Below are 25,683 nucleotides of genomic sequence, written 5' to 3'. Positions count from 1 at the left end.
TCTCTCTCTCTCTCTCTCTCTCTCTCTCTCTCTCTCTCTCTCTCTCTCTCTCTCTCTCTGCAAAAAGAACCCTCCGAAAACCGCAGATGTTGCGAAAGATCGGCTAGGCCGTTCAACGAGTTTTGTAATTTTTCGTCGCAAGAGGAGAGCCACCACTCCTCCGTTCGTTTCCTTCTCCGTTATCGAGATTCTCTCTAACGAAAGGGGAGGAGTATCCCCTGAGAACGGATTGCGATTCAAATTTATAAAACACTACTCTTCGAAGAAAGAAACGATGAAATAATCGAATAGATTTAATTCAATTTGGATTGGAGAAAAGTGAATAATCTAGAGGAATGACGAAAAATTGGGAGTATGGAAAAAGGTGGGACCAAACGTATCGTTTGACATTTATAAATTCTCCGCGACTAAAAACATCTCGCGATTTATTATTATCCTTTGTTAACCCATCTCTCTGAAACGCCTCTCGCATTACATTTTGCACGGGCAAATGTCAGAATGCGCTCGCCGACGGACGGATCTTATTATATTCGTATCGAATGGATCCCTCTCTCGCGAAATCGATTACCTACGTCCAGATGAAATTGAGCTTTCGCGGCGCGAAGAAATCCAAGGTCGCGTTCCTCCTCGATCGTGTCGATCCTGTCGTCGTATCCCCCGTGAAGAAGAAAGAAGATGAGTCGAGAAACGAGACGAGATGGATCGATCGAGAGGAGTGAAAAATTGGGGGGATCGAGTGGGTGGGTGAGAGGACGTTGACCTTGAACGCGCGGTGGAGGAAGCAAGGTCTCGATGGAAGGTCGGTCGAGGGAACGGGTGCACTCCAGGATGTTCCTTTTCCCTTGATTCCGTATTCCCCCCCAAGGTCAAGCAAGAGGTTGCTGCTTTTCCTCCGTTTCCCTCGATTTTTCCTGACGGCCTTCGCGCGGCTGGTTTAATCGATACTTTCAATGACAGCGGGAAGAACGGCGAGTAAGAGGAAGTTACTCGATCTCCCGTAATTTTAATTGGAATTCCTCCAGCTAATTTCAACCGATTCTAATTTCGATCGTCCACATAATTCCGTCCCTTAAAAAAATATTTCGCATCCACGAGATTATATTGAGAGTACACGAAAGTAAAAGCGACTCGAGCGGAAACGACGGATTTTTCCAGAGATTTTTTCTGTCGATGTTGCTTAATTTCCATGCTGAAAAATACTTGGACAGTTGTGATTTTAATCGGAGACGGAACGGTGTACCCGGCCCACGCATTCGCGTCCAACGCGACGTTGCCTCGATGATAGAAAGTATCCTCGCGGTTACGCCGAACGAGCCGTGTTGCTCGTTCTTGCTCCGTGGCCCGAAGAAAATTTCCCGCGTACGTCGAACCCTTGCCCTCGCGCGAGCGCGTTCGCTTACGAAATTCGAGCCAGTTGGATGGAAACAAGGGGCAACGGAATTGGAAGGCGAAGGTTGGCGAAGGTAACCATCGCTCCCTCGGTTTTTCCCTTCGTTTTTCGTTTCGTTTCGTTTCCAGCCGCCACGTACGATCACGTTATCGAAAGAAAAAGATGGCTTGCGGTTGTCAACTTCGTGAAAGAATGGAAGGTTCGATCGACCGGTTTTGATCTGATTATGAACGCATTCGATCTTGTTTGTTATTACACGATCCTGGCCTTTATATATATATATATATATATTATAGGCTACGATACAATCTATTTGTGTTGCTTAATTCTATGGGTAAAGGGTGTCTCCGATTGCGTCCTTCGCATCGAAAAATTCATTAGCCAGGCTCGCGCGTCACGCGCGGGGACTAATGACAATTACGTAATAGTCGTTCCCCTCGGCTCAATCGTGGAAAGGCGAAGAAATACATATACCGTTAGTTCCTTCATCGCGTCTTGTAATAAACCTATTGAACGCAGGAACGTATTGGCTTGAAAAATATTCTCGATGCGCGTACATTTTTCCTTTTTTTATCGCTATTGGCAATTCTCAACTCTGCTCATCAATTGCTTTTTGCAATCTCGAAAATCATTCCGCCTTTATTTATTTATATTCTCTTCTCTGTGTAAATAACGCTCCGTGTAAACTTTATCCGAGGGTATCCTTTATAACTTCACGACTTTTACGGTTACGAGCATTATAGATCTCAATCTCGAGACCAGGATCCCCGTCCTAAATCGGATTGTGGTAGCTTACGCGAGCAGGTAAATTCTTAACACCGTTCCCCCTTTGCCTTACGATCCCTCTTTGCCAACGTTAACAACTGTGGAAAATACATTTACAATCGAAGCGGGCCGGGCAACACGGACACATATTCTCACGTCGGAGGTGGAAGGAGGAAGGTGGCGCAAGTCACGTTTCCAACAAATCAATTCGTCGTTCCAGCACCGGTCCCACGGATGAAATTGTGCCAGAAAGCTTTAGCTTGGGATAATCGAATCCACGCGAAACAATGGCGGAGCGTAGAAATCATTTTCAACAAAATACCGGTGCTATTTAACCGGTGGTGGTAACAAAGTGGCTGCGCCGCAACCGCGAAATCAACATCTCCTCTCCTCTCTGACGAAACGCGGCGCGATTACGAAAATATTTGGCGCCACGTTCTCTCTCTCTCTCTCGTTTCCTGCCCTGCCCTGCCCTTTCGACCATGCCTCGAATTTTTGCAACCGCTTGGTCTGCTCGAATTTCTTCACCGTGCGTAAGCGCAAGGTCGGACCGAAAATCCGGTTATTTACACATACATACACACACACACATCTCGATTACGCAATCGACCACTCGGTGCACCGCTCACGTTCCACCGCCTCGATCCACGTCGAGAGATACGTAGTATAAATTCAAACTATATCTCCGTGGACAGAGCGCCTTTCTCGTGTTCGTATTTCTCTTTTTCTTCTTCCACTGGAACCACTCCTACGGAATATGGAGACTGGTATATGTCTGTTTATCCGCGAGACTGACGGTTGCTTGGGTGGTTTTCAGGATGTCAACGAAACCCCATTCCCAGAAGCGCCAGAGCGAGCAGGAACGAGGCGGCGTTGGAGTTCGAGTGCCCCGAGGAGTTCGGATATTACCCTCATCCGCGTGATTGCACGCAATATTACGTGTGCGTTTTTGGCGGAGCTTTGCTCGAGTCTTGCACGGGAGGATTGATGTACAGGTGGGTATAATATTCCAAAATTAATTCTTAATCCGATTCTGATGGAATAATCGATCGAATGTTGTTTTTCTCTTTCGTTTCCGCGATCGAGGGAAACGTTCTAAGAACGTATCGATGTGATACAAACATTTCTTTTTATCAATATACGTTAAGATAATAATTGTAAATACACACGGATAGATGTGTTTAAAATTACATCAAAATGATAAATATTTCCTAACTTATCAACTCGATGGATGAAAATAATTTTTACGACTTTCGATATTCAAATTATTATTAAACTCTTGACATTAGCTCGTGGTGTCGGAATCGTGAAAGCGTTTTGAAGCGGATAGGAGATATTTCTCTTTCGATCGGTGAACAGCGCTTACACGCGGTGTCGACGAGCAAGGAACGGCAGGAACGTGGAAATGATCGACCGATATGGGCAGAAATTAGTGGCGCGGTGAATTGAAACGCGGACGAATAATGCGGGGCATCGGATCGGAAAGCGAAACGCGGTATTGTCGTCCAGATATAGACAAGCCTAATGGATGTGCTCTCCTATATATTCCCAGGACTCGGTTGCGAGAGATTTCTGTTTCTTGCCCCGAATCAAAGAATTCCAGAATAAGATTCCTTCCGAACGAAAGGAACGTTCGACTTTTCTGGAAAGTCTTCATCGACGATGTGATCGAACGGGTATAAGATATCCCTCGATTCGGGGAATTTAACAAAATCAGATACTGTAAATGTCTGTATTTTATATGCAATTTTGAGAACGAATTTTCCTTTATCGAGTTACTATGTTACATCTTTTAATCAGTTGTAATACATCCTCAATTAGAATTTACATTTGAATTTGTAAACTGTATTTATTGTGAAAATTATAACGATCGATATCAATGGGAAGAACAAATTTAGTTTTGACTGAATTTTATTTAAAAAATAAAATGCTATATTTTATACAGCAATTTTGTGTAATGAAACGTTTGCAAAAGATGAAGAAACTAGTTCCTCGATAAAAACACCACGATACGGTGATATAAGAGACACAGGGTGAACGAATCTTGCTCTATCGAGTTATGTTACATGATTTTTTAATCAGTTGTAACACATCCTCAATTAGAATTTACATTTGAATTTCAACTGTATTGCGAAAATTATAACGATCGATATCAATGGGAAGAAAAAAATTTATTTTTGATTGAACGGGGAGGTTTTCATCAACGATATAATCGAATTCGATTCAGAGAATTTAAAAAATGAAATGCTATCTATATTTTATACAGCAATTTTGTATAATGAAACGATCCGTTTGCAAAGGATCAGGCGTTGCCATCGAGGAAACTAGTTCCTCGATAAAAACACCACGCGTTGGAAACGATAATTTACGGTGGACGAATACGGTCAGGGCATAAAAGAACCTTCTCTCGGGTGAACGAACCTTCCTCCATCGAGTTAAGTTGTTATTTTTTAATTGTTTAGACGGATTATTTAACGATCGATATCAGTGGAAGGGACAAAATTTTCTTTCTAAAATGTGGAAGCAATCCTGGTCCACTTTCGATTGAACGGGTAAAAGGGGGTCGTGCGCGTAATCGTGGAAAAAGAGAAAAACAAAAAAAAGATCGGTTCGCCACACCTCTCGTGTACGAACGAGTTCGCTATATAAAACCGGCCTACCTGCCCTAAGACACGCGATGGTAATACCGTGTCCAATTAAGGATGCTCGTAAAAGCTTATTTTGTAGACGGGATTCCAAATCTAGATCCATTTTCCGAAAGAATATGTGCGTTCAATCGCGTAGGGAAATTATTATTACACACGTAATAATCGAAACGATTAATTAACGATAATTCTCGAAGGAAAATCGTGCGTCGCCTTCTTTTTTTTGTTCACAGCCACGAGTTGCAGACATGCGATTGGCCGCGTAACGTAGGCTGTCCCGAAGGCGGATCTCCTCTCATTAAGGAAGCCGAGGAAGATCCGCTGTTGGAAAGGTGAGTTTTCTTGCTAAAATTTAATAAAATTACTTCGATAATTTTATTGTTACAAAATAATAATTAATTTTAATAAACAGCGATTAAAGTAGCTTTAATAATTCCCTGCCTGTCAACTTATTACTTAGCACTTTATTCTTTCAATCCATCTCTACAGTAATTTTAATTTCTAATCCCCTCTCCCCTGAATACGATTAGCCAATAGCACCGGCTAATCCCAATCGATTTAAGAGAGGCAAAAAAGTCCTTCTCCATTCGATCTGTATCGCCGGATGTCCGTCGATTGCACAATTCGAAACACTCGTCGTTTCGCAACTAACCGTCGAACTTCACCCGCGCTCGTGGCGTGACGAGAGGAAAAGTTGAGGAAAGAAAAACGAGAGGGAAAGAAAGGAATCTATGCGAGAAAGGCCGGTCTTATTTTCTTTTTCTTTTCTTTTTCCTTTTTTTCTCCACTTCGAATCGAAACCATTGCACGAATCAACGATCAACGATCTTGCAGCACGCGAGAATAGCAGCACGATTGAGAAAATAGAGATAGTGACGTCAAGAGTGGAACAATAAACTTCGATCTCCCCTATCTCTTTCTCTCTCTCTGTTCCACTAACCGTTAAAATCCTACAACGAAAATCCTCAGCTTCACCTCGTCGATTGCCGCATACGAAACTTTTCTTTTTTTCCCCTCCTGTCTTTTCCTCTTTTTTCGATCAATTCCATATTTACTTCTTCTTCTCGCTTTGTCTTTCTTCTAAAAGAAAAAAAAAAAAAGGCTGGATCAAAAGAACCGAGACGAATGAGAACGGTTAACTCTCCATCCATCCAGAAAACTCGTTGCCGAAAGGATTAAGCGGAAAGCCAAGGGGAATTATACAGTTGTATAACCGTGTAGAGTTACAATGAATCCAGCCTCCCACTCTCCCCGATGTTTCTCGCGGGCCGTGTATAACACGACTTCCCTTGCGTCTAAGGAAAAGTTAGGCAACGAGGTTGCTCGCTCATTAATGTATCGTGCGCGAGTAATCGGGAAGAAAGAAGCGATTTCACAATTGCCCCTTCTTTTTGTATTCCTCCGCGGACTCTGATCAACGTCCTTGCCAACCGCTGTTTCGTTTTCGCAAAACTCGCACGCAATAATCGATAAATTCGATCGAGGAATTGACCTGCTCGAAAATATCGTTCCTCTTTCTCTCTCACGAGGCAAAATGGCAAGCAGAAAAATTCAAGTTCGTCAGATGCGTTTTTGTAATTGACGAAGAAAACGAATGGAACTCGGGTAAAATTTAAGAGTGGAATAAAATTACTTCGATAATTTGTTGTTCAAAACGTAATAATAATCGGAAATATTAATTATAATAATAATTAATGTCTGGAATTATGATTTCAGAATGATTGATAAAGAGTTGATAAAATATAGTAATTGAAAGAATCAACGCGTTAGAAATATGCTCAAATGGAAGGAACTGAGATCCGCCATTTCGTTTCCCACGGACTTAACAATGGATAATTTTATTTATCACCGTCCGTTCCCTTTCCTCTTTCCTTTTTCATAAAGGGTATGATTTATGATTATTTTTTTCTTTTACAAGTAGACTTAAAGAAGAAAACTCTTTAGAGAAAGAAATCTGCCTAATGATCTCTCAAAAAAAGAAAAAAAAAGAAAAAAGAAAAATACCCAAGCGTATAAAACGAGTCGTTTAACCTTTCCATTCTTTCGAAATAGTAATTTCCTTACTATAATTTTCCTCGTCGATCCAAGAAAGATTAGCAAGATTAGAAAGGGAGAAGGGGTTAATGAAATTTAATAGTTTAAACAACGATTCTTCGATTTGTTGAACTTTGCGAAATGATGAGAAAAGATGGAGAAAAATCAGGGATGAATCAACGGCCCGATAATTAACCCTGTCGCAATTGTAACCGCGTAGATCGGCGAAGATCGAGACCCTTCAGGAGCAGCAACGGGCCCAGCAACAGATCAGGGAGCCGCAGCAGCAACCACAACAACAACAGCAGCAACAGAGGCGCGAGCAACAGATACAGCAGCGCACGATTCAGAGGCAATCGATCTCTGCAACGACCACCCCGTCCCCCGTGGCGCAGATCACCGAAAAGCAGATCCGTCAGAGGCAACAGGCGAGGACCAACTATCACGAGGACGAGTACGAGCCAGCCTCGGAGGTGGAGAGCGACAGGCAGCAACGAGTCTACAGGGGGCAACCCTCGACGATAGGCCAGGTTCAAAGGGACAGGGATGGTTTGAGAAGGAACGTGATCTCGGTGAGCGAACATCCTTCGATCTCTCTTGTTTGTCCCTTAAAACACCTCGAAGAATCAATAAGTCGAATTTTGAGTCGCTTGGAGGATAATGAAATAAAAGTATTCGTTCACGTTTGACGAGATAAATTGCCAGGCCAATTGACCGCCAATTGGCCAAACAGGAAAGTCGTATCCCGTAAAAACGAGAACAACTCTCTCGCTATTTTACCAATTTCTCCGTTATTTTCGGCTTCTTTTCCACTCTTCTTGTGGCGAGATCGATGAAAGGATATATATAGATACGAAACATGAACGAAAGAAACTAATCTCTCGATTAACCGTTTCCCCGCAGGAAAGGGAGAAGGAGAGCCTGGTGAGCACGCGTGCCCAAACGGAAGCCCATTACAGGTACGTAACATCGTGTTTGAAATCGGACCGCACCAGCCCTACCTCGCCGCGCGCGCCACGACCTTTTTACTCGATTTCTCTTTCGCCGTGGGCTCCTTTAATTCTCTTGGTGGCTGCCCCGCCTTTACGTAACCGTCCATCTTTTTATCTTTCCTTCCTTTCCTTTTCTCTCCAACATTATCTCACGAAATAGCTCTAGTTACATGCGATAGATATAACTCTCTCTCTCTCTCTCTCTTGCTCTCTATTGATAATTATACTCGTTTAAAAGGACACAAGTACCGTCCTCCGAGTCTCCAAGGGTGGCCAAGATCCTGGCATCCACAGCCGCACCGGTCATCTCTAAGTCGTACTACAACGACCCGGACCAGAGTTACCCGTACTACACAATTTACGACGACGACGTGTCCATTTATAAGGACGATGGTATAAAGCGTTTGTTATATATTTAAGCAAAATCCTGTTATCCTGTTCGAGATACCTGTTGGAAAATAATGGTGGTTTTGAATAATCGACGGGTGCCCTTCTCGATCAGATTACAACCAATACACGGTGAATCAATCGGTGCCCGTTCAACCGAGCGTCAAGATCAGCGAGGTGAACACGAAGCAGTATCAAAAGCCGAAAAAGGTGGCTGTGAACGAGGCGGACAAGTACAATCTGAACCAGGACGTCACGGTGCAGGACTACGATATCTACGAGAATCAGGTAGGATGGAAAGCGTTTTGCCGCAGTGTTTTTTTAAAAAGGGGAATTGGAGCGCATATCGCGAATCAAAATTGTTGTTTTTCTGTTTTCTCGAACCGCGGTCCCAGGCTCAGCTCAACAAGAACAAGTTCCGCATTACCGAAGGCCAGTCGTTCAGGTGAGAATATTCCTATTCGTTAATCGAAAATTCCAAGAGGAGATTTGTTTCAATATTCGTCGAGTACTCGAGGCGACGAGAAAATTATCGTTACGATCGTTCGTCTAGCCACGAGCTTTCGTCGAGATGTCATCGCTATTCTTGTTGTAATTACTCGTCGCTCGTCTTAGAAACGAAGGATGATATCCACGCGTTTCTTATGTTAATTTATTTACCCATCCATCCATCGACTGATATTCCGGGAAATCGAGCGAAAATCGTGCTTACGTAAACAGATTAATGATTAGATTATTTATCTAATCATTAAAAATAGTCACGGATACAAGTAAACGCGCTGTTTGCCAGATACTCGCCCAGCTGGTCTCGGTGACCTGTTTATTTCTAAATACCTTTTCCCTTTAACGCATGGACGTTTTTCTATATATATATATTTTATTCTAAATTTCCTTTCCAAACGACGAGCAACGAAGAAAAAAAGAAAAGAGAAAGAAACACAGAGAATAAGATACTTTGTATTATTCGTTACGANAAAAAAAAAAAAAAAAAGAAAAAAGATTTCGATCAATTAAACGTGTCGCGTGTGCGCAGGCCGAACGTGATCAGCCATCCAGTTGTCCACGTGACTACTCCAAACGCCATCGTAGACACGTTCATCCCGTTGACCACGACCACGCAGCTTCCGACCACCACCAACAGGCCTTACACGGTCAACGCACCCAGGTACGGTATCCACATACCCGCCAATCGCCGTTGCCCACTTTTTCTCCCCAATTATGCAACCAAAAGCGACTGGACTTGAAAGGATCACCGATCGATATTATTCCCAAACGCGAATAAATCTTGTTTCACGCTTTCTTCGATCGCGTATACATCGAAGCACGTATTGTACGCGTATTCCGATGTTTACTCCCGGTGGATAACGTAGGGCTCTTTTTTCCGATCGATAATCGTATCGGCACGAAAAGATAAAAATTCTCGCTCGAGTTCGCAATACGTAAATACGTAAATGCGCGTTCACTTTTATTATGCACTCGCGCGCAACCGCTCGTGAAAGTGGTGGTTTAGATGGATCGTACACGAGATCGAATAATATACGCTATAATATTACTTACTCTAGTTAGTTTCTCGTGGGAACNTATATATATATATATATATATATGCGTGTATATGCGTGTTACAAAGTATAAATATAAATTCTATACAACGTTAGATTACGATTATCATTTCGATTAGCATCTTCGATCTTTATTCTGTTCGTACACTTGATTTCTTTCGATTTCCGTAAAGAGGAGCGAAGGAAATGGCCTTGTAACGTCTCCATCGACCAAGACCCGATTTCGCCTTCGTATATTCCGTTAAACGAAACGCTCGCTTTCTCTCCCGGCAGTCGAACATTTTCCTTTTGTGCACCGCCGGAAACATCGTCCATTTTTCAATCTCTTTTTCCACAGCTCCTCCTCGATCTCTATCTACGTTGCATTCAATCCTTTCTTGTTTTTTTTCTTTTTTTCCTTTTTGCTTTCAGCCGAGGTCGCCCGCAGCAGGTCCATCGTGGCACGGCACCACCGTAAGTTGAAAATTTCTCGATCGAGAATTCATTTTCAATCGTTTCAATCATTTTTTGTTTGTTTTCCGGTTTTTCGAGAAATTAGCGTCAATCTGCGTGTATCTGCAATTGAAATCGCCCGTGACGACGTTTATTAAACGCGCTGTCGGTGCTGAAGTGTTTTTTCTATTTTTTTTTTTTTTTTTTTTCATATGTTATCGTACAATTGCCGCTTAGAAAGTGAAGCCGCTTGTCTGTTTTTTACAATACGAGGGATTGACATAGTCGTATAATTTTCCAATTAATCGACAAATTGTCCGTGAAACGCCAACGTTATTGAGGGGGCAATAATCACGAGATAGAGGAGAATTAACGGCAAATCGAATATCCGATTTGCCTAGCTCGTAAAAAAAAAAAAAAAAATACCTCGAAGATCCGTTGCCTCCAATGTCGCGCTTCGAAGGTGAACGAACGAACGAGGTGGCTGCATCGAATTAATGTAACTAGAAAGTTAATTGCGCGTAAGTTAATAAGTAAGTTATACAGCTTGCGCCATTAAAATTACTACGTGATAATATCGTGAAAAGAGGGAAGGAGAAGAAGAAGAAGAAGAAGAAGAAGAAGAAAGAATCGCGAGAAAAGAGGGCAGGATGAAATAAATCAAGCTTTAATCGATGGACGAATTACGAATTCACCTTGATCGGCATGAAAGGTGAAATCGCAAATATCGGCGATACGATAGTTTCTTCGAACAACCGGAAAACGCGAATGCCCCCTTTCTCGAATTTCCGTGAAATCGAAATGAAACTCGATCTTTCAGACGATCGCGGCCAACCTTGAAACCGTCGACCGAGATCGTGTCGAAAGCGCAAGAGTTCGTCGACATCTACAGGTATCCTCCATCGAGGCCCGCGCCGATTTACCCGACCCCGCAGGTCGACAAACCGGCGGCCAAGTGTCGCAAGGACGTTTGCCTTCTTCCCGATTGCAGCTGCGGCGGTGCCGACATTCCAGGTGAGCCGGCGTTATCGATTCCGGTTTCGATTCGACGAAGGAGGGGGGGGGGGGGGGGCGGGCAACGCGCGTGCGTTGAACGCGGAAAAGACGCGAAAGATACTCGAAAACGATACTCGACAACGATGTCGCGTGACGCAAGCGTCCCCGCGCCGCGAATGTTAAGTTTAGCCGATCGGTTTAAAGCAGCCACCACGGCTCACTTTCTCCGTTATTCTAACGTTACACATAATACCGTTCGAAAGTGAAACAGATCCGCCTCGCTCGTAATTTCGCGCATGCGCCGCTCTCGATCCCTATGCTCGAAATCGAAAGCTCGCCGCGTGACGTGAATCCGGGCGGGTCGATCGATCCTATTATCGATGCGTCGAGCGTATCTCGATACAAGATGTATTTATTTGATCGAAGCGTGTCCGAGATGCGAACGGATCGCGATAATTTGCCCGCGGCGGTGATCTGAACAGTTAGATGCATGCGCGTATACATAAATAATTCCTCTCTTCGAGATCCAGACGTTTCTTCGAATGAATAAATACGTATACGTCGCGTGAACGTACGAAGGAAGGGCCGTTTCTTTTTTTAGAGTAGTTAAAATTGTTGATTCTGTAATAGGTGCTAGGGTAGAATTTCAAAACGATTCCCTGTGAACCCTCCACGTGTATAATATGTCGTAAATATTTCCACTCAGGTGGAATCCCGGTCGAACAGACGCCGCAGATCGTTCTTCTGACGTTCGACGACGCCGTGAACGACCTGAACAAACCATTGTACACCGATCTATTCGAAAACGGCCGAAAAAATCCGAACGGTTGCCCGATCACGGCCACGTTCTACGTTTCGCACGAGTGGACCGATTATAGCCAGGTGCAAAACCTTTACGTGGACGGCCACGAAATGGCATCGCACACCATCTCGTAAGTTGTGCAAACGGGATGCGCAGAAAAGAAAGAAAGAAAAAAAAAAAAGAAAGAAAAAAAGGAAATAGTAGTTCGAAAACATCGCTTCTCCATCGCTCTAATAATAATAATTCGAATTATTGTCGAGATCAATCAAGTCTCATTACCATTCGCTAATTCGTATCGCGCCATCTCCTCGATCTGGAAATCGTTCTATCTCGGGCAACACGTCCCAACCGTTACGGGAAAAACCGCTTTTCTTCATCCATCCACGATCCTCTAATCTTAAGCCAAGTGGGATGGGACAATTGGTCCATAGAATTTCCATCAAAAGAATTAATAAATAAAAACGAGCCGAGCCAAAGTAAAATTTGGAAACGAAGTTGCTCAGTTTCGTTTCGTCGATGCGCGTCAGTGGAACTCCTTCCATTCCGTCTCTCTTCCCTCCCCCTTCCCGATAGATGGCCGTTAAGTCAAGGTAGCGCTTCTCTCCGGAACAAATTGGCCGGCTTCCCACTTGGATCCCACTCGTCACGCTCGAACCGGGCAATTAGAGGATCGTGGAGGATCGCGATGAAACGATAAATGGCGACGTGACGGGTGGTGAAACGGGTGGTGGAGATGAACGAATGACACCGTTTCACCACCTGTGCGCCCTGCACTAATGACGCATAACTAACTTTTCTTTCTTCTCTCTCTCTCTCTCTCTCTCTCTTTTCTTCTTTCTGTTCGCATCACACTCGATCATTCCTCGCATTCCCATCACACTTTAAATAATCGTCGTGATACACGATCGATACACGACACGATTATCCTTCGAACAAAAAATGTGACGAAATACGTGACAAATGTCGTCGTCGATACACGCACGAATGAGACACGCTCCTCCTCTCGCCCCCCTCCACTCCCGAATCCTTGAAAAAAAAAAAATAGGTGACTACCTTCCGGAGGAGATACCGCAAATCGTTCTCCTGACGTTCGACGACTCCGTGAACGATCTGAACAAGGGATTGTACGCCGATCTGTTCGAGAAAGGGAGGAAAAATCCGAACGGTTGCCCCATCTCGGCCACGTTCTACGTCTCCCACGAGTGGACCGACTACAGCCAAGTTCAAAATCTCTACGCGGCCGGTCATGAGATTGCCTCCCACACGGTCTCGTAAGTACACCTGTCACGTCCTATCTGCCGAGGGGAAAAAAAGAAAGAACGAATTTTCCATTCGACGTTTCGCCATTCCCTAATAAAGTAAAGCTTTTTCTGTTTCTTATGTACGATTTCGCGGATTTGTATATCGATATGAAAAAAGATTTATATATATATACTCGAAGGATACTCGATCGATCGAGTTAAAGGAAGCATCATTTAATCATTATCATTGAGCAGCTTCTCAGCTCCAATTGTCGTTTTCACGCTCTGCATCTTGTTAGATGAAACTAATGCCAGCTTGATTAGAATTTGCTGCTTTCGCGCCTTAGACGCGGGTTAGAATGCAGGAAAACGGATCGGAGAACCGGTTTCCCAACCAACAACAAGCAAACAAACAAACGCTGAAGAAAGAGATAACGTTTGTTGGTATTTTCGTATCCTCTCTCTCTCTCTCTCTCTCTTCAATATTATTTTTCCACGATTTCGAAAAGAAGAAAAACTTGGTTGGACGAGCTTGTGGACCGGTCGATCGATCGAATTTCTTGGATTCCAAGCCCGCGATCGCGTGTCCCAATTTTTTTCGAATCATCGACGGACCTCGATAAATCCCCTCCCCCTCCCCGGAAACAGGCACAGTTTCGGCGAGCAGTTCTCTCAGCGAAAGTGGGCTCGAGAGGTTGCGGGACAACGCGAGATTCTCTCCGCCTATGGAGGCGTGAAGCTGGAGGACGTGAGAGGGATGAGGGCCCCATTCCTTTCGGTAATATTCTATCTTCTCGAATATAATTGATTGACTTGAACTTTGGGAAAAATATAACTCGAATATAAAAAAACAGGTGGGAGGGAACAACATGTTCAAAATGTTGTGGGACACGAACTTCACGTACGACTCGTCCATGCCGATTTACGAGAACCGACCGCCCAGCTGGCCCTACACCTTGGACTACAAGCTGTTCCACGACTGCATGATACCTCCGTGCCCCACCAGGTCTTATCCAGGCTTGTGGGAAGTTCCCATGGTGATGTGGCAGGATCTGAACGGGGGTAGGTGCTCGATGGGAGACGCGTGCAGCAACCCGCCCACCGCCGACGGTGTTTACAAGATGCTGATCAAGAATTTCGAGAGACATTACACGACCAACAGGTGAGTCGTTCGACTTTTTCATTTGATTATTTCGATTGGAGCACGATAAGGAGGGAAACGATAAATTTTTTCAGAGCGCCGTTCGGGTTGTTCTATCACGCGGCATGGTTCACCCAGCCCCATCACAAAGAGGGTTTCATTTCATTCCTGGATACGATAGTGGCGATGGACGATGTGTGGATCGTGACTAATTGGCAGGCGATCCAATGGGTGAGGAATCCTACGCCGTTGCCCCTGTTGCACACGTTTGAACCGTTTGGATGTAACTATCCGGTACGCCGATATATATATATGTATTTTTTTTTCCGTGAGAAATAAGACGAGATTCGATTTACCTTCGAATTTTCGATCGATAGGATCGGCCGAAGAAGTGCAACAATCCGAAGGTGTGCAATCTATGGCACAAGAGCGGGGTGAGGTACATGAAGACTTGTCAAACGTGTCCGGACATCTATCCGTGGACGGGCAAGACCGGGATACGAAGCAGTCGCATCGACAACGACGTCGATGCGCACGAATGAGGGGAGAGAGTGGGGGGGAAAGAGGGATCGGTGTTCCGTGCGATCGAGGTTCACCCAGCCGGAGTGAAGCGTAGCAGCGCCAACCGAGGAGGAGATCGTGATATTTTTCACAGCGATTCGATTCAAATCCCGCCCCTTATTTCCCTCTTCACTTCAGCCAAACGAAACGTATATCCAGCTCGAGTACGCCAACGAAATCGAAAGAAAGAAAGATAGAAAGGAAGGAAGGAAGAAAGGAAGAAAAGAAGGACCAACACTGTTCCCCTTCTTTTCCGTAGGAAAGAAATCGCAAAGGAACGAGAGCGCCACAACCTAGTAAACTTGCTTACGCGCATGCGTAGGAATAAACGCGTCCGTTTTTTCTTTCTTTTCTTTTCTTTCGAAACGAACACCGAACTCTCTGCATCCTGATCGGTAAATGAAAAAGAAAATTGTGTGCAACGTGTGCTTGTCGTATATTATATTAATATACGCCGGAAGCCTTTTCTACAAACTTCGTTGTGTATATGGGATAAATCGATTAAAATTTATTTCGATCGATTTCTTTAGTTTTATTTTTGTTATCCGGCGATAGTAAATAAAAGAATGGAATATTTTGTAAAGATTTTTTTTTTTTTTTTCAATCAAGAAAAATGTACATTAACGCAACAGATTAATTAACTGTATTCGTATACGTTGACAATTATTTCTTCTTTTTTTTTTTTTTTTTTTTCTATTTCTATGAATGCGATGCGAGATATAGGATTGTGCTAGAAACTCGTGGAAATTGGTCGATATTATTATGCTCAAATCGAACCAATTCGCGATTATCTTCTTCCCGCGCGCTCCTTTTCTTTTCTATCTTCTTTCCTTATCTTACTCTTCCTTTTTTTTTTTTTTTTTTTTTACTTTCTCTCATCACTCGTCTCAACTTCGCCTCGATCCTTTATCTCGTTCAACTGGAAGCTTGTATCCTTGGCGTACTCGGCCGATAGACGAATTAATTAATTAATTAATTAATTATAAAGTATATCGTGGATGTACAAACGCAAAGAAAAAAAAAAAACTGGTATCGTCGGTCGCGAGAGGTTTCCTAAAAATCGATCTGGAGGTTCAATAAGCGCGGAGGTCGCCTTGCGAGAGAAACGAACCGAGAAAGAACGAGAGTGTTCACTTTTAAACCAAGTATCGTGTACACACGAGGGGATCGTCGTGTATATGTTTTTTTTTTTTTTTTTTTAGAACCTGAAACTGTAACACGCCTTCTTTAATCAATAAATATTTCGCTACAACTCGCCGTGTCTATTTCTCTCACCATTTATCCTCTTCCTCTTCCCAGCGATTATCGGGAGAAGAATTAAGAAATCGATTGATCAATAATTGTACTTGGGATGTGGATACGGGTACAATATAGTAGACCAAGCGATCGGCTTGAGCAAATGGATCTCTTGCCATAGAATACCTTCCGAGGACGCCACGAATTCCACCCAATATTCAGCCATGTTGTTGAAGAAATCCACTTCCCAAGTCTGCCGATCGAATCAACCGATCGAAAGGTATATTGAGAGAGAATTGATGAAATTATTAATGCTTATATATATATACACGTTGGTTACCCTTTTGTTCTGTTCAATCCATGCGATAACCATTTTGTTTCCTTGAGCGATAGCGTATTTTTCCGCTTTCGCCATGCAAGTTTGCGACGAAGACTTTCGGCCACGGAGAAGTCTCATGTAAGATTCCAGGAAATATGTAAACGGTTTGACAAACGGGAAATAGATGCTCACGTTGTGAAGAAACTTGATGATCTTTTTGGCGTAATACGTTCGTTCGAAAAGATCGTACGAGTGAGGGATATCGAGTCGCCGATACAATATCAATAAATAAGACTCGAGGCCCTGTGGCGTAAAACGATGGCGTAAAATTATTAAACAGGCAGGTGTAATTTGTGTGATTTGAATTCGATTCGTACCTTGATCGAACAATAAAATTGTGAGAAATTGTAAGATATGACATCCTTTACATATTCGTTAACATCTTTCACAAGCTCGTAATTCAGTGGTACGTTCCTGTGGTACGAATATCGAATTATTTAAACGAAATGAATATAAATATCTCGAGTCACTCACATTCTTAATTGCCAGATAAGTAAAGCATTGTTCAGATGCAACAGACTCGTTGGATCTCGCGATACGCAAGTTTTCAATTTGGTATCTGAAAAACCAGAGATGGAAAAGATTTCGATAATAATAACGAGGGGCCTTGTTAAAAACGAGACTTACTTATAAACGTATAAAATTCGTAACAGCTATTGTAACTTTCTAAATTCATAGAAGCATCCAATAAAAATTCCAAGCAAAGAGCGTAATACCATGTGATAGCGGAATAATCTGTATCCTCCTCAGAGGTGTAATACAGTTCGAATAACAAGTCGACAGCTTGGTTTATATGTTTCTTCCAAACCTGAAATAATAGTTTCACGATTAAATATACAAAAAAAATAATTCACGTTGTGGATGAGCTATGTGATGAATCTTTTTCTTTTTTTTTTTTTTTTTTTTTTTTTTTTTTTTTTTTTTTTTTTTTTTTTCTTTTTCTTTTTTCTTTTTACCATAATTTTTATCAATGACGGTAGAACGCTGAACTTTATTTTATTCAAGTTTATATAATTACATATCTTACAGATTATTGTTCCAACTTCTATACCTTCATCGAATTTAGCCTGCAATATTCTTTCATCGACAAATAAATAACTTGCCAGCTTTTTTCCTCCACGAAAAATTCAAATATTCCAATATAATCAATTAAATTACCTATGATCATATATCGTTTTATAGATTTTCACTAGAATAACAATTTCGTCGGGTTTCGTCCAACCACCTATTGCAGTTTTATTTCTAATAGCCATTAAAATCATTTTTTCTACGTCTTCTATCATCTTAATATCGTTGAGTTGGCGAAAAATGTTTATAGCGCATAAATAGACATTTCCTTTTTCTAAGAAAGTGCTTGAATTTTTAAATATCATACGAATACTTTGCAAAATGGCGAGATTCGCCAATTTCTTTTCATTCTGTATCTATAATTTTATCAACGATGTTATATATACTTGAACGAAAAAAAAAAAAAAATTAAAATTTATTTTTCACGACACGCAAATACGTACCATTGAAATCATAGAGAATCGTTGCAAAGCGACAGCTAATGCTACCTTCTCGTCATTTTGTGAGTTTGTTTCTTCATTTTGAAAGAAAATCTTACAAATACCTTTTATCGTGTATCGTAATTTCTCGATTAAAATATTATAACAAAGCGTTCTCATATTTTGCGGGATCTCCGTCTTCAATATCACAGCCTCGGTATAATATTTCTTCGCTTCGGAATAATTTCCATACGCCATGTAAGCATCCCCTTGGAACAACCAATGTACGACAATATTTCAACTTTCAAGAGATCAATATTTATTATTATATGTTTATTATTATATGAATAGACTTTTTACCTATTAAAATTAACCATTGTTCTTTGAAAGATGTATTTTCAAATTGATCTTTTTCCTTTTCATTCATATCCTTGTTTATATTCATGAGAAATTTAATCGCGTGCAAGCTTTGTGCAGTTTGAATCAAACCTGCACTATATTCCATTGTGAACTTTATAAACATTTCTGGTTGAGTATCCTCTGAAAAGTAAGATCTTTTAATATTATTGTAATTATCGCATATCGTTATGAGAAAATTGAATTCCGTTACTGATTTGATAAATGTGTTGACTAATCTGCCAGAAAATATAACTTATTATTTCCATGCATGTGCAACTGCGATTGTCTATATAGGTGAAAGATTTCATTATTTCGTCCAATAAATCGTATGTAATACCGAAAGAATTCATTTCTATTTTTTTAGAAATAAGCAATTGTTCTTCCTTTATCATCTCTCGAGAAATAAATTCTTCCACTAAAAAGAAAAAAAACATGAATTATATTAGAGAACATTAGAACAAATATTTATTTATTTGATAATTTGTTACCGAATTTTATTATTTTATAATTATATTTTGTAATTTATTTTATAATTAATTGACACATTTATCTGTTTTATATATATTTTTATATTTCTTTTTTCAAATCTAACTATGAAATTTAATATATATTTATCTGCTTTGTATTTACCTTTTTAAATTGTGTACGATAAAATAAAACAAAAATATACAAAATATATATACAAATTATATATAAAGATATAAAAATACGTATAAAATTTGATACGATATATAGAAAACTATTTTACTCATTTTATTCATTTCAAGTTAAATAAAGCAAATAGAAAAATTTATGTATCGGTGGCGCCATCTCGCGTTTGGATCACGGAAGCTTCGACTTGTTACTAGCAAAGCAGAATATACGAGGAGGTATTCGTGACGTCACAGGGAAGGAAAGGAATATTGTGCGAGAAAGATAGAGAGTATGCTCCGCCCCTTTCAGAACACTATATGGAAAATTTACTAATTTCTCGTTTTTTATTAAAAATTTCTACACTTTTAAACTTGCTGTTCAAAGCTAGAACATCATACAAATTTCTCGTATCAAAATTATATAAATTTTAACAAGAAATTCATTTTAATTAATTATTTATTAATGGTTGATGCGTCACGTATAGCTCAGCACGTAAACGCACAGTACGTTTTTCCCTAATTTCTCATTATTATAAAATTTATTTCTAAATATAAATATATACATTTGAAACATTACTTTCTTCTCTACTTTCATATATAAATTTTATATATAATTTTGTTATTATTTAAATGAATAAATTGATTGTTTATTACTCGAGTAAGGAATGGGGATTCGCGATTGAAACACTCTATATGATAATTGTTAATAAATAATTAATTGCGATGAATTTCTTGTTAAAATTTAAATAAGAAACTTGTCTGAAATTCTAGCTTCAAAATGCGAGCTCAAAAATGTAAAAATTTTTAGTAAAAAACGAATAATTTATAAACTTTTCATCTAGCGTTTTCAAAATGGAGATGCTCTCCGTCCTTCTTGCACAATATTCCTTTCCTTCCCTGTGACGTCACGAATACCTCCTTGCATATTCTGCTTTGCTAGTAACAAGTCGAAGCTTCCGGGATCCAAACGCGAGATGGCGCCACCGATACATAAATTTTTCTATTTACCAATTTTAAATAATTTATGGGTAATAAATATGTAGTAGATAATTTGTAAGGATAGAAAAACAAGAAGAAATATAATAGCAATTTTATGATATATAAAAATATGTATTTGAAAAGTATTATGAAAAAATTTGAATGAAAATATTTTGGAATAAGAAATTTATAGAAGGAAAATTTGAAAAACTCTAAAAAGGAAAATTTTTTGAAAAAAAATAAAAAATATAAAAATATGAAAATATTATATATATATATATATAGTAAAAATACACAAATTGCCATGTATTAAAATTTACATGGATTAAAATTCGATTTCACTATACATTTATATGTGTATTTAAATACACTTGAAATAGAAATTTCTAATTTATTTCAAGATTGATATATTTTTATATTGATATTATTTACTGTTTTCATCGGTAAACATCGTCGGTACAATGGAAGCTATGCGAGTGTTTTGTTTGTCTTTACGGACGTCTTCCTTCGTTACAAAGATACTTCGTCTACGTTCAAATCTTTCCGAAATTTTTTGCACATAGTTTTTATCATTTTCATCCTTGAAAAAATAAAATTTGATTATTATTCTTTTACGATAATTTAGAAAAAAAAAAAAATTCATATAATATATATACACTATTTTAAAGACTCAACTTTCTCTTCTTTCTCTATCAAAGGCATTAAAAATGGACCTCTTCCACAACTGCTACATTTTTTAGCACTTTGTTCAAGAATGTTTACAGCTTTCAAATGATATTCGTTTCTCTCCTGTGTAGAAAGAATATCGTAAAAAAATTTACGATAAGAAGATATCGTAAATTCTAACACTCTGCAGTCAGCATATATTGGCAATGATTCTTTTACTATTGGGCCTGCAATAAAGAATATTATTACAATTCACAACGATTAAAAATTATGCCATGTTTCGAGATAGCTAACGGGTCCGAATGCAATCGCAATACATCAAATGATGCATGTTGCTGAAAGTTTTTCGCTTTTTAAACGCGTGATATGTCGTCATATTTATATAATATTTCCTTTGGATCATAGCACACTCCAAGATCCTTAACCTTATCATTTCTGCCACGGCTAAAATAGAATACACAGTAATATATAATATAATCATAAAGATGCAATAATTACCAACTTTCTTTTCAATAATCAATACTTTCCTTTCGATGTAAATAATGGTGTAGAATTACTTATTACGTTAGTTAACATACTGCGATGAAAGATATCACCTAATGCTGCGGCACACTTGATAATATCTTGTTCGTACGTGTTCATTCTGTTATATATATCGATTCTCAAACCTAAAACGAATCATCGATCATTAAATTTATTTTACAGTCAATAATTTCGGAGGACTTGAACGTAAAATTGATAAAAGAATATTTGAAATCACCTATAACGTCTCGATTAGCTTCGATGGGAGATTTCGGCTTTTTTGACAGTACACACACAGTTAATGTAGTCATTTGCATCCATTGTAACGGTGGTGCCAATTCCTCGGGCGTTAAATATACGGGAATTTTTGATAAAAACGATGGATTTGGGAAAATGAGATTATATTTTTTTACTTCTTGTGGAGATATCGAGATAATGTCTAATGCTTTCACTTGCAAAATTGACATTAAGAACGCTTCGCACCAAGCAATCCCATTTTTACTATGTTGGTTAAGGATTCTAAACAGTGAAATAATCGATATACTGATATATTCACGTCGATAATATTTGAATGGAAGAAAATTAATATAAATTTCTTCACTTTTCCAGGGTTTCAGGAATTGCAATAACGTTTAAAAATTGACAGGCAAATGCTGTCAAATATTCAGAGTTTAAAGAATTCAACGATTTAATCTTTAACCTTTTCTCTTGACTAATCGCGGTTTCGATTTGGGTTAAAGTATCCCACGAAACGGGTTCCAGCATTGTCATAGCTAGAACTATGTGTTTATTGCTCAAAATAGCAGATAAAAATTGCCAGGAAAACAGATCCATATAGTGCACATCATCTAGAAGGATGCATACATAACCAATAATCTGAAAAAAGGAATAAATAAATCGAAATGGAAAATTTACAGATCACTTTACACGAATATAACTATTTATAACCTCGTTTAATATTTTCTCAAAGATATCGATCATCTTTTTGTAACGTTGCCAATCAGTTTCTTCACAATAAGTATTTGATTGAGGAAATTGTACTCTCATGATATAATTCAGGTAACATAAATTTTCAGGTTCCACTATTTCGGATAAATAATTTAATAAAGTTTTTTCACGATCGTTTATAGAAATACAATTTTCGGCGTTGAACATCTAGATGAAAAAGAAAGAAGAAAAAAAAAAAAGAAACTTTTCAATCTTGAATCGTCAAAGAGGAAAACAAAATTTTGTCTCGTTTACCTGAAGAAGTATATGATATATCACAGAATAAGATTTCTCTGCAAAAGATGGATGCAAAGAAAGTTGAACCAATTTTATTTCTCTGCTTTTAACAATCGTGACATAAGCATCAAGGATCCTCGATTTACCAGATCTTTCAATACCCTGAATAATTAATTCGTATAATTCTCGATCTCATTTTCATTCAAATTTCGTTCAAATTTATACGCTCGTCGAGTACCTCGATGACCAACCCGGAATAACGTCGTTCGGATACTCCTATTTCGTCTAAAAGATCTTTAAAGTACTCTATTTCGTTGATTCGACCAAGAAGAGGGTATTTATATTCCAAGCTCGACAACATCTCGGTTGTTCTAAAATGAAACCAAATTTAAACATATTATGACATTTAAACTTTTTTTACATAAATAATTAGAAACAGAAAAATAATAATTAGAAACATTACAATGGCTCATCTAAGATCTCATAAATTTCACATTTTCCAAGTTTTCTTAATGTCCTTATACCTTGGCGACGAAATTTCTCTTTTTTCAAAGTACTTTTTAAAACAACGTTGTAGTCGCAATGTATCTACGATAAATATCTTTCAGAATCTCGCAGAGACGTATTAATTATTGTAAAAATTTCATGAGACGAACCTTGTCGTACGAAATCATCATCAAAGAAGTAGCCATGTCGACGCATTGACCGAAAACCATGAATTGTCTTCTAACGATATGACCAATTATTCCACAGAATGCTAAACCTGTATGTGAAACAAGATGAAAAAATTTAAGATTCGATAATTCGAATTCTGTTAAAAATTTAATATTTGAAAGATTACCAGTCGAAACACCAATAAGAATTGCTTTAATACCAATTATGTGTTTCACTTCTTTTAATATTCGGCATGCGGACAATACTCCATTCTTTACATTATTTTTCTTATTATTTATAAAATCTCTAAGTCCGAATATAACGATAAAAGATATATCTTTTTCGAATAAATTTACGAGGCACATTAATCCGGAATACGATTCAATTATACTGCAATCGAATATTAAAAATTTGATTAAATTTTATCAATTTTTTAAGAACAATTTCAACAATACATATATATATATATATATTCGAACGAGGATACTTTAGAATAGTTTTGTATATTTCGTCTGTCAAAGAAATCAACTCGAAAACGGTACAATCATAAGGAATTATACTGATGCAAATAACAGTAACATTCCTTATTTCTATCAAATGGGCCAACGATTGTTCGTTATCGATCTGAAAATCAAGTTTTATGAAATGGACAAATTTTCTTAAAGGGAGAACGGCCTTTTTTAATACCTCTTACCTGCATTAATACCGCTGTCACCATGTAACTTCTCAGATACATTCCGATACGTCTTCGCAATGCGTCCACTACGGAAATTCTTGCTACGAAACGGGGATCGTCGTTGCATCACGGATATCATATTATTTTGCTTTGCTAAATCGATCCTCACTTACTTCGAAAATGTGTAGCTCTGATCTCTTGTTCCACGGATACATCGGATAATATCGACACGTGCGACGGCGACTTTCCCAGTTCTATGATATCCTCCTCGATCCCTATGTCTTTCACCATCAAAATTTCCTCGGGTGCCTCGAGCACTTTAATGATCTATCCCGCGACAATAATCCATTATCAGATTTAAACTGTCTTTTTTACTCCTCCTCGAACGACTTAAAAATTCTCTCTAAACTCGTAAAATTATTATATTCGCCAACCTTAACGTTGTCCGCATCCTTAAGAACGTATTCGTAATGACTGGGGACACAATATTGCCAAGCGCTCTCGCACAACACGATATCGCCTGGTAAACATACTCTTCTCGTATACTTAATGTCCTGGATCGACGAACCACATATTACAAAATTTCTACACCTGTCGTCACCGATCACCGAAAATACAGCAGTTCCCATGGAGATTACGATAGACACTGTCGATACGATCGATCGATTATTAATTTTATTCGTTACTCGTTATTCCATTATTCGTTACATTTTGGGATAGGAGTGATTTCGTTCTTTATGGCGGCGATACTTTTTTGGATACTTTCCGCGGTCATAATCACGTGACGTATTATTCTTGCAATGAATTCGTTCCTGGTTATTTTCCACATGATTAGCAGATCATTATCTATACGTTCGATAAAAATGTTATTATATATACATATATATATAATTTTGAATATAATTTTTTTTTCTCTCTCGATATAAGTAGAAAATTAGAAAACGTACGAGAAAATTTCAACACGTCTCCGTGGTTAATATATACTTCTTCCACTATGGCGCTCATATAATCGTTCAACAAAGAGAAGAAACCGTAACTACCGCCATTCTCCGCGTATGTGAATCTTCTGTAGAAACTGAACAATTGAGTCACATCGATCACCATTATTACAGCCTTGAATTTGCGGAAACTTTTCTTAGTTAAGTCGCTCTCGTATATCAACTCGTCGGGGACGAAAGTCGCCATCGTTCGAGTGCACGTATCGTGTCGATGAGTGTTCAACACCTAATTATTTTTTCCAATTAATCCAATTTTATCTTCTCTCCTCCTCCCTCTAAAAAAAAATTAACCTCTCGTAAGTTGGTGATCTCCTTCTTGTATATCGGCCCGATCAGATCAGGGGTCCAGACAGTTTTCAACATTTCATACGGCATTGTTCTATTTTTTTTTAAACAAATATAAATATAAACAAGTTGAAGATTATTTTCAATAGAAGATTATTATTTTAATTCAATATTTATTTGACCACATCTGGAACAAAAAAATTCCAACGATTCGATTAGCATTTGTTTCGACACGATACCATGGATTATGCTTCCACCTGAAAAATAAAAGTTAAACGAACCTTAAACGCGCAAAATTGCGCGTAGAATCAAGGTTTCCAAGTTTTTAAGATGGGGAATAAAAATAGCGAGGAAAGTAAATGAAAGAAACGTAAATATTGCAGAAATAAATTTTTGTATTTTGCGTATTACATATCCGATATAAAGAGGGATGATTGAAACATCATTTCACTTGCACACATCGTGTAAATCAATAATAATATATATATATATGTAATTTCGTCAATTCGCAATTTGTTCGTTCGATCGAACGCGAAAACATAGATATAATAAAATATATCTATCTATCTGTATATATCTTCTTACTTCGAAACGGGTGGTTT

The 25,683-nt window shown here is 39.0% G+C and overlaps 4 protein-coding genes across 7 annotated transcripts in view; 1 reads left to right on the top strand and 3 right to left on the bottom strand.

Moving 5' to 3' along the window:
* Window positions 1–15,971, top strand: part of LOC102679074 — a 40,665-nt gene extending 24,694 nt beyond the window's left edge. For 2 of the 3 annotated variants that reach the window (XM_031513178.1, XM_031513180.1), the window contains exons 2-16: window positions 2,973–3,150; window positions 5,034–5,132; window positions 7,055–7,406; window positions 7,738–7,793; window positions 8,065–8,219; window positions 8,329–8,501; window positions 8,609–8,658; window positions 9,247–9,378; window positions 10,184–10,225; window positions 11,025–11,218; window positions 13,048–13,273; window positions 13,892–14,021; window positions 14,098–14,405; window positions 14,480–14,678; window positions 14,762–15,971. In XM_031513178.1, coding sequence (XP_031369038.1) covers window positions 2,973–3,150; window positions 5,034–5,132; window positions 7,055–7,406; window positions 7,738–7,793; window positions 8,065–8,219; window positions 8,329–8,501; window positions 8,609–8,658; window positions 9,247–9,378; window positions 10,184–10,225; window positions 11,025–11,218; window positions 13,048–13,273; window positions 13,892–14,021; window positions 14,098–14,405; window positions 14,480–14,678; window positions 14,762–14,926 — 2,459 coding nt within the window. In that variant the 3' untranslated portion in view covers window positions 14,927–15,971. Of the gene's footprint in view, window positions 1–2,972; window positions 3,151–5,033; window positions 5,133–7,054; window positions 7,407–7,737; window positions 7,794–8,064; window positions 8,220–8,328; window positions 8,502–8,608; window positions 8,659–9,246; window positions 9,379–10,183; window positions 10,226–11,024; window positions 11,219–11,906; window positions 12,133–13,047; window positions 13,274–13,891; window positions 14,022–14,097; window positions 14,406–14,479; window positions 14,679–14,761 lie in introns of all 3 variants that reach the window. The other variant, XM_031513179.1, reaches the window with a different exon arrangement.
* On the bottom strand, window positions 15,813–17,388 carry LOC102679218. The gene is made up of 5 exons (XM_031513195.1): window positions 17,188–17,388; window positions 17,035–17,119; window positions 16,878–16,974; window positions 16,522–16,803; window positions 15,813–16,434 (listed from the first exon to the last, which is right to left on the bottom strand). Exons 1-5 carry the CDS (start codon window positions 17,234–17,236, stop codon window positions 16,279–16,281), a joined length of 669 nt encoding a protein of 222 aa, XP_031369055.1. The 5' UTR covers window positions 17,237–17,388; the 3' UTR covers window positions 15,813–16,278.
* A 20-nt stretch (window positions 17,389–17,408) lies between these two features.
* LOC102679425 lies at window positions 17,409–18,816 on the bottom strand. The gene is made up of 4 exons (XM_031513192.1): window positions 18,658–18,816; window positions 18,408–18,587; window positions 18,072–18,316; window positions 17,409–17,984 (listed from the first exon to the last, which is right to left on the bottom strand). The coding sequence occupies exons 1-4, from the start codon at window positions 18,794–18,796 to the stop codon at window positions 17,715–17,717; spliced, it is 834 nt and encodes a 277-aa protein (XP_031369052.1). The 5' UTR covers window positions 18,797–18,816; the 3' UTR covers window positions 17,409–17,714.
* Window positions 18,817–20,433: 1,617 nt separating this feature from the next.
* LOC102680064 (adenylate cyclase type 10-like) lies at window positions 20,434–25,060 on the bottom strand. Of its 2 annotated transcripts, XM_031513199.1 has the most exons (18): window positions 24,746–25,060; window positions 24,507–24,644; window positions 24,233–24,444; window positions 23,972–24,125; window positions 23,817–23,899; window positions 23,610–23,746; window positions 23,310–23,512; window positions 23,125–23,231; window positions 22,932–23,056; window positions 22,707–22,839; window positions 22,487–22,630; window positions 22,193–22,399; window positions 21,846–22,120; window positions 21,483–21,763; window positions 21,250–21,390; window positions 21,017–21,166; window positions 20,727–20,949; window positions 20,434–20,636 (listed from the first exon to the last, which is right to left on the bottom strand). In XM_031513199.1, the coding sequence occupies exons 1-18, from the start codon at window positions 24,981–24,983 to the stop codon at window positions 20,567–20,569; spliced, it is 3,021 nt and encodes a 1,006-aa protein (XP_031369059.1). In that variant the 5' UTR covers window positions 24,984–25,060; the 3' UTR covers window positions 20,434–20,566. The 2 variants fall into 2 exon arrangements, with proteins under 2 accessions (XP_031369059.1, XP_031369060.1); XM_031513200.1 differs by lacking the exons at window positions 24,507–24,644; window positions 24,746–25,060 and having other exon boundaries at window positions 23,972–24,160; window positions 24,194–24,347.
* Between the last annotated feature and the right edge of the window lie 623 nt (window positions 25,061–25,683).

This window comes from Apis dorsata, unplaced genomic scaffold (assembly GCF_000469605.1).
Source record: "Apis dorsata unplaced genomic scaffold, Apis dorsata 1.3 scaffold_618, whole genome shotgun sequence".
Classification (NCBI taxonomy): Eukaryota; Metazoa; Arthropoda; class Insecta; order Hymenoptera; family Apidae; genus Apis; species Apis dorsata.
Note: the sequence above shows the minus strand (reverse complement) of the source record. Positions and strands in the feature narration are given on the sequence as shown.

Coding starts and splice junctions, on each gene's coding strand:
- LOC102680064 (XM_031513199.1), bottom strand. CDS start 24,983: ATGGCGACTTTCGTCCCCGACGAGTTGATATACGAGAGCGACTTAACT. Junction 23,747..23,816: donor TGACAGCGGTATTAATGCAG/GTAAGAGGTATT, acceptor CTTGATTTTCAG/ATCGATAACGAACAATCGTT. Junction 21,167..21,249: donor ACCATTATTTACATCGAAAG/GAAAGTATTGAT, acceptor ATTCTATTTTAG/CCGTGGCAGAAATGATAAGG.
- LOC102679425 (XM_031513192.1), bottom strand. CDS start 18,796: ATGAATTCTTTCGGTATTACATACGATTTATTGGACGAAATAATGAAA. Junction 18,588..18,657: donor TCAACACATTTATCAAATCA/GTAACGGAATTC, acceptor CTTACTTTTCAG/AGGATACTCAACCAGAAATG. Junction 17,985..18,071: donor GATTCTCTATGATTTCAATG/GTACGTATTTGC, acceptor ATAAAATTATAG/ATACAGAATGAAAAGAAATT.
- LOC102679218 (XM_031513195.1), bottom strand. CDS start 17,236: ATGAATTTAGAAAGTTACAATAGCTGTTACGAATTTTATACGTTTATA. Junction 17,120..17,187: donor CGAATTTTATACGTTTATAA/GTAAGTCTCGTT, acceptor CTGGTTTTTCAG/ATACCAAATTGAAAACTTGC. Junction 16,804..16,877: donor AATTTTATTGTTCGATCAAG/GTACGAATCGAA, acceptor TTTACGCCACAG/GGCCTCGAGTCTTATTTATT.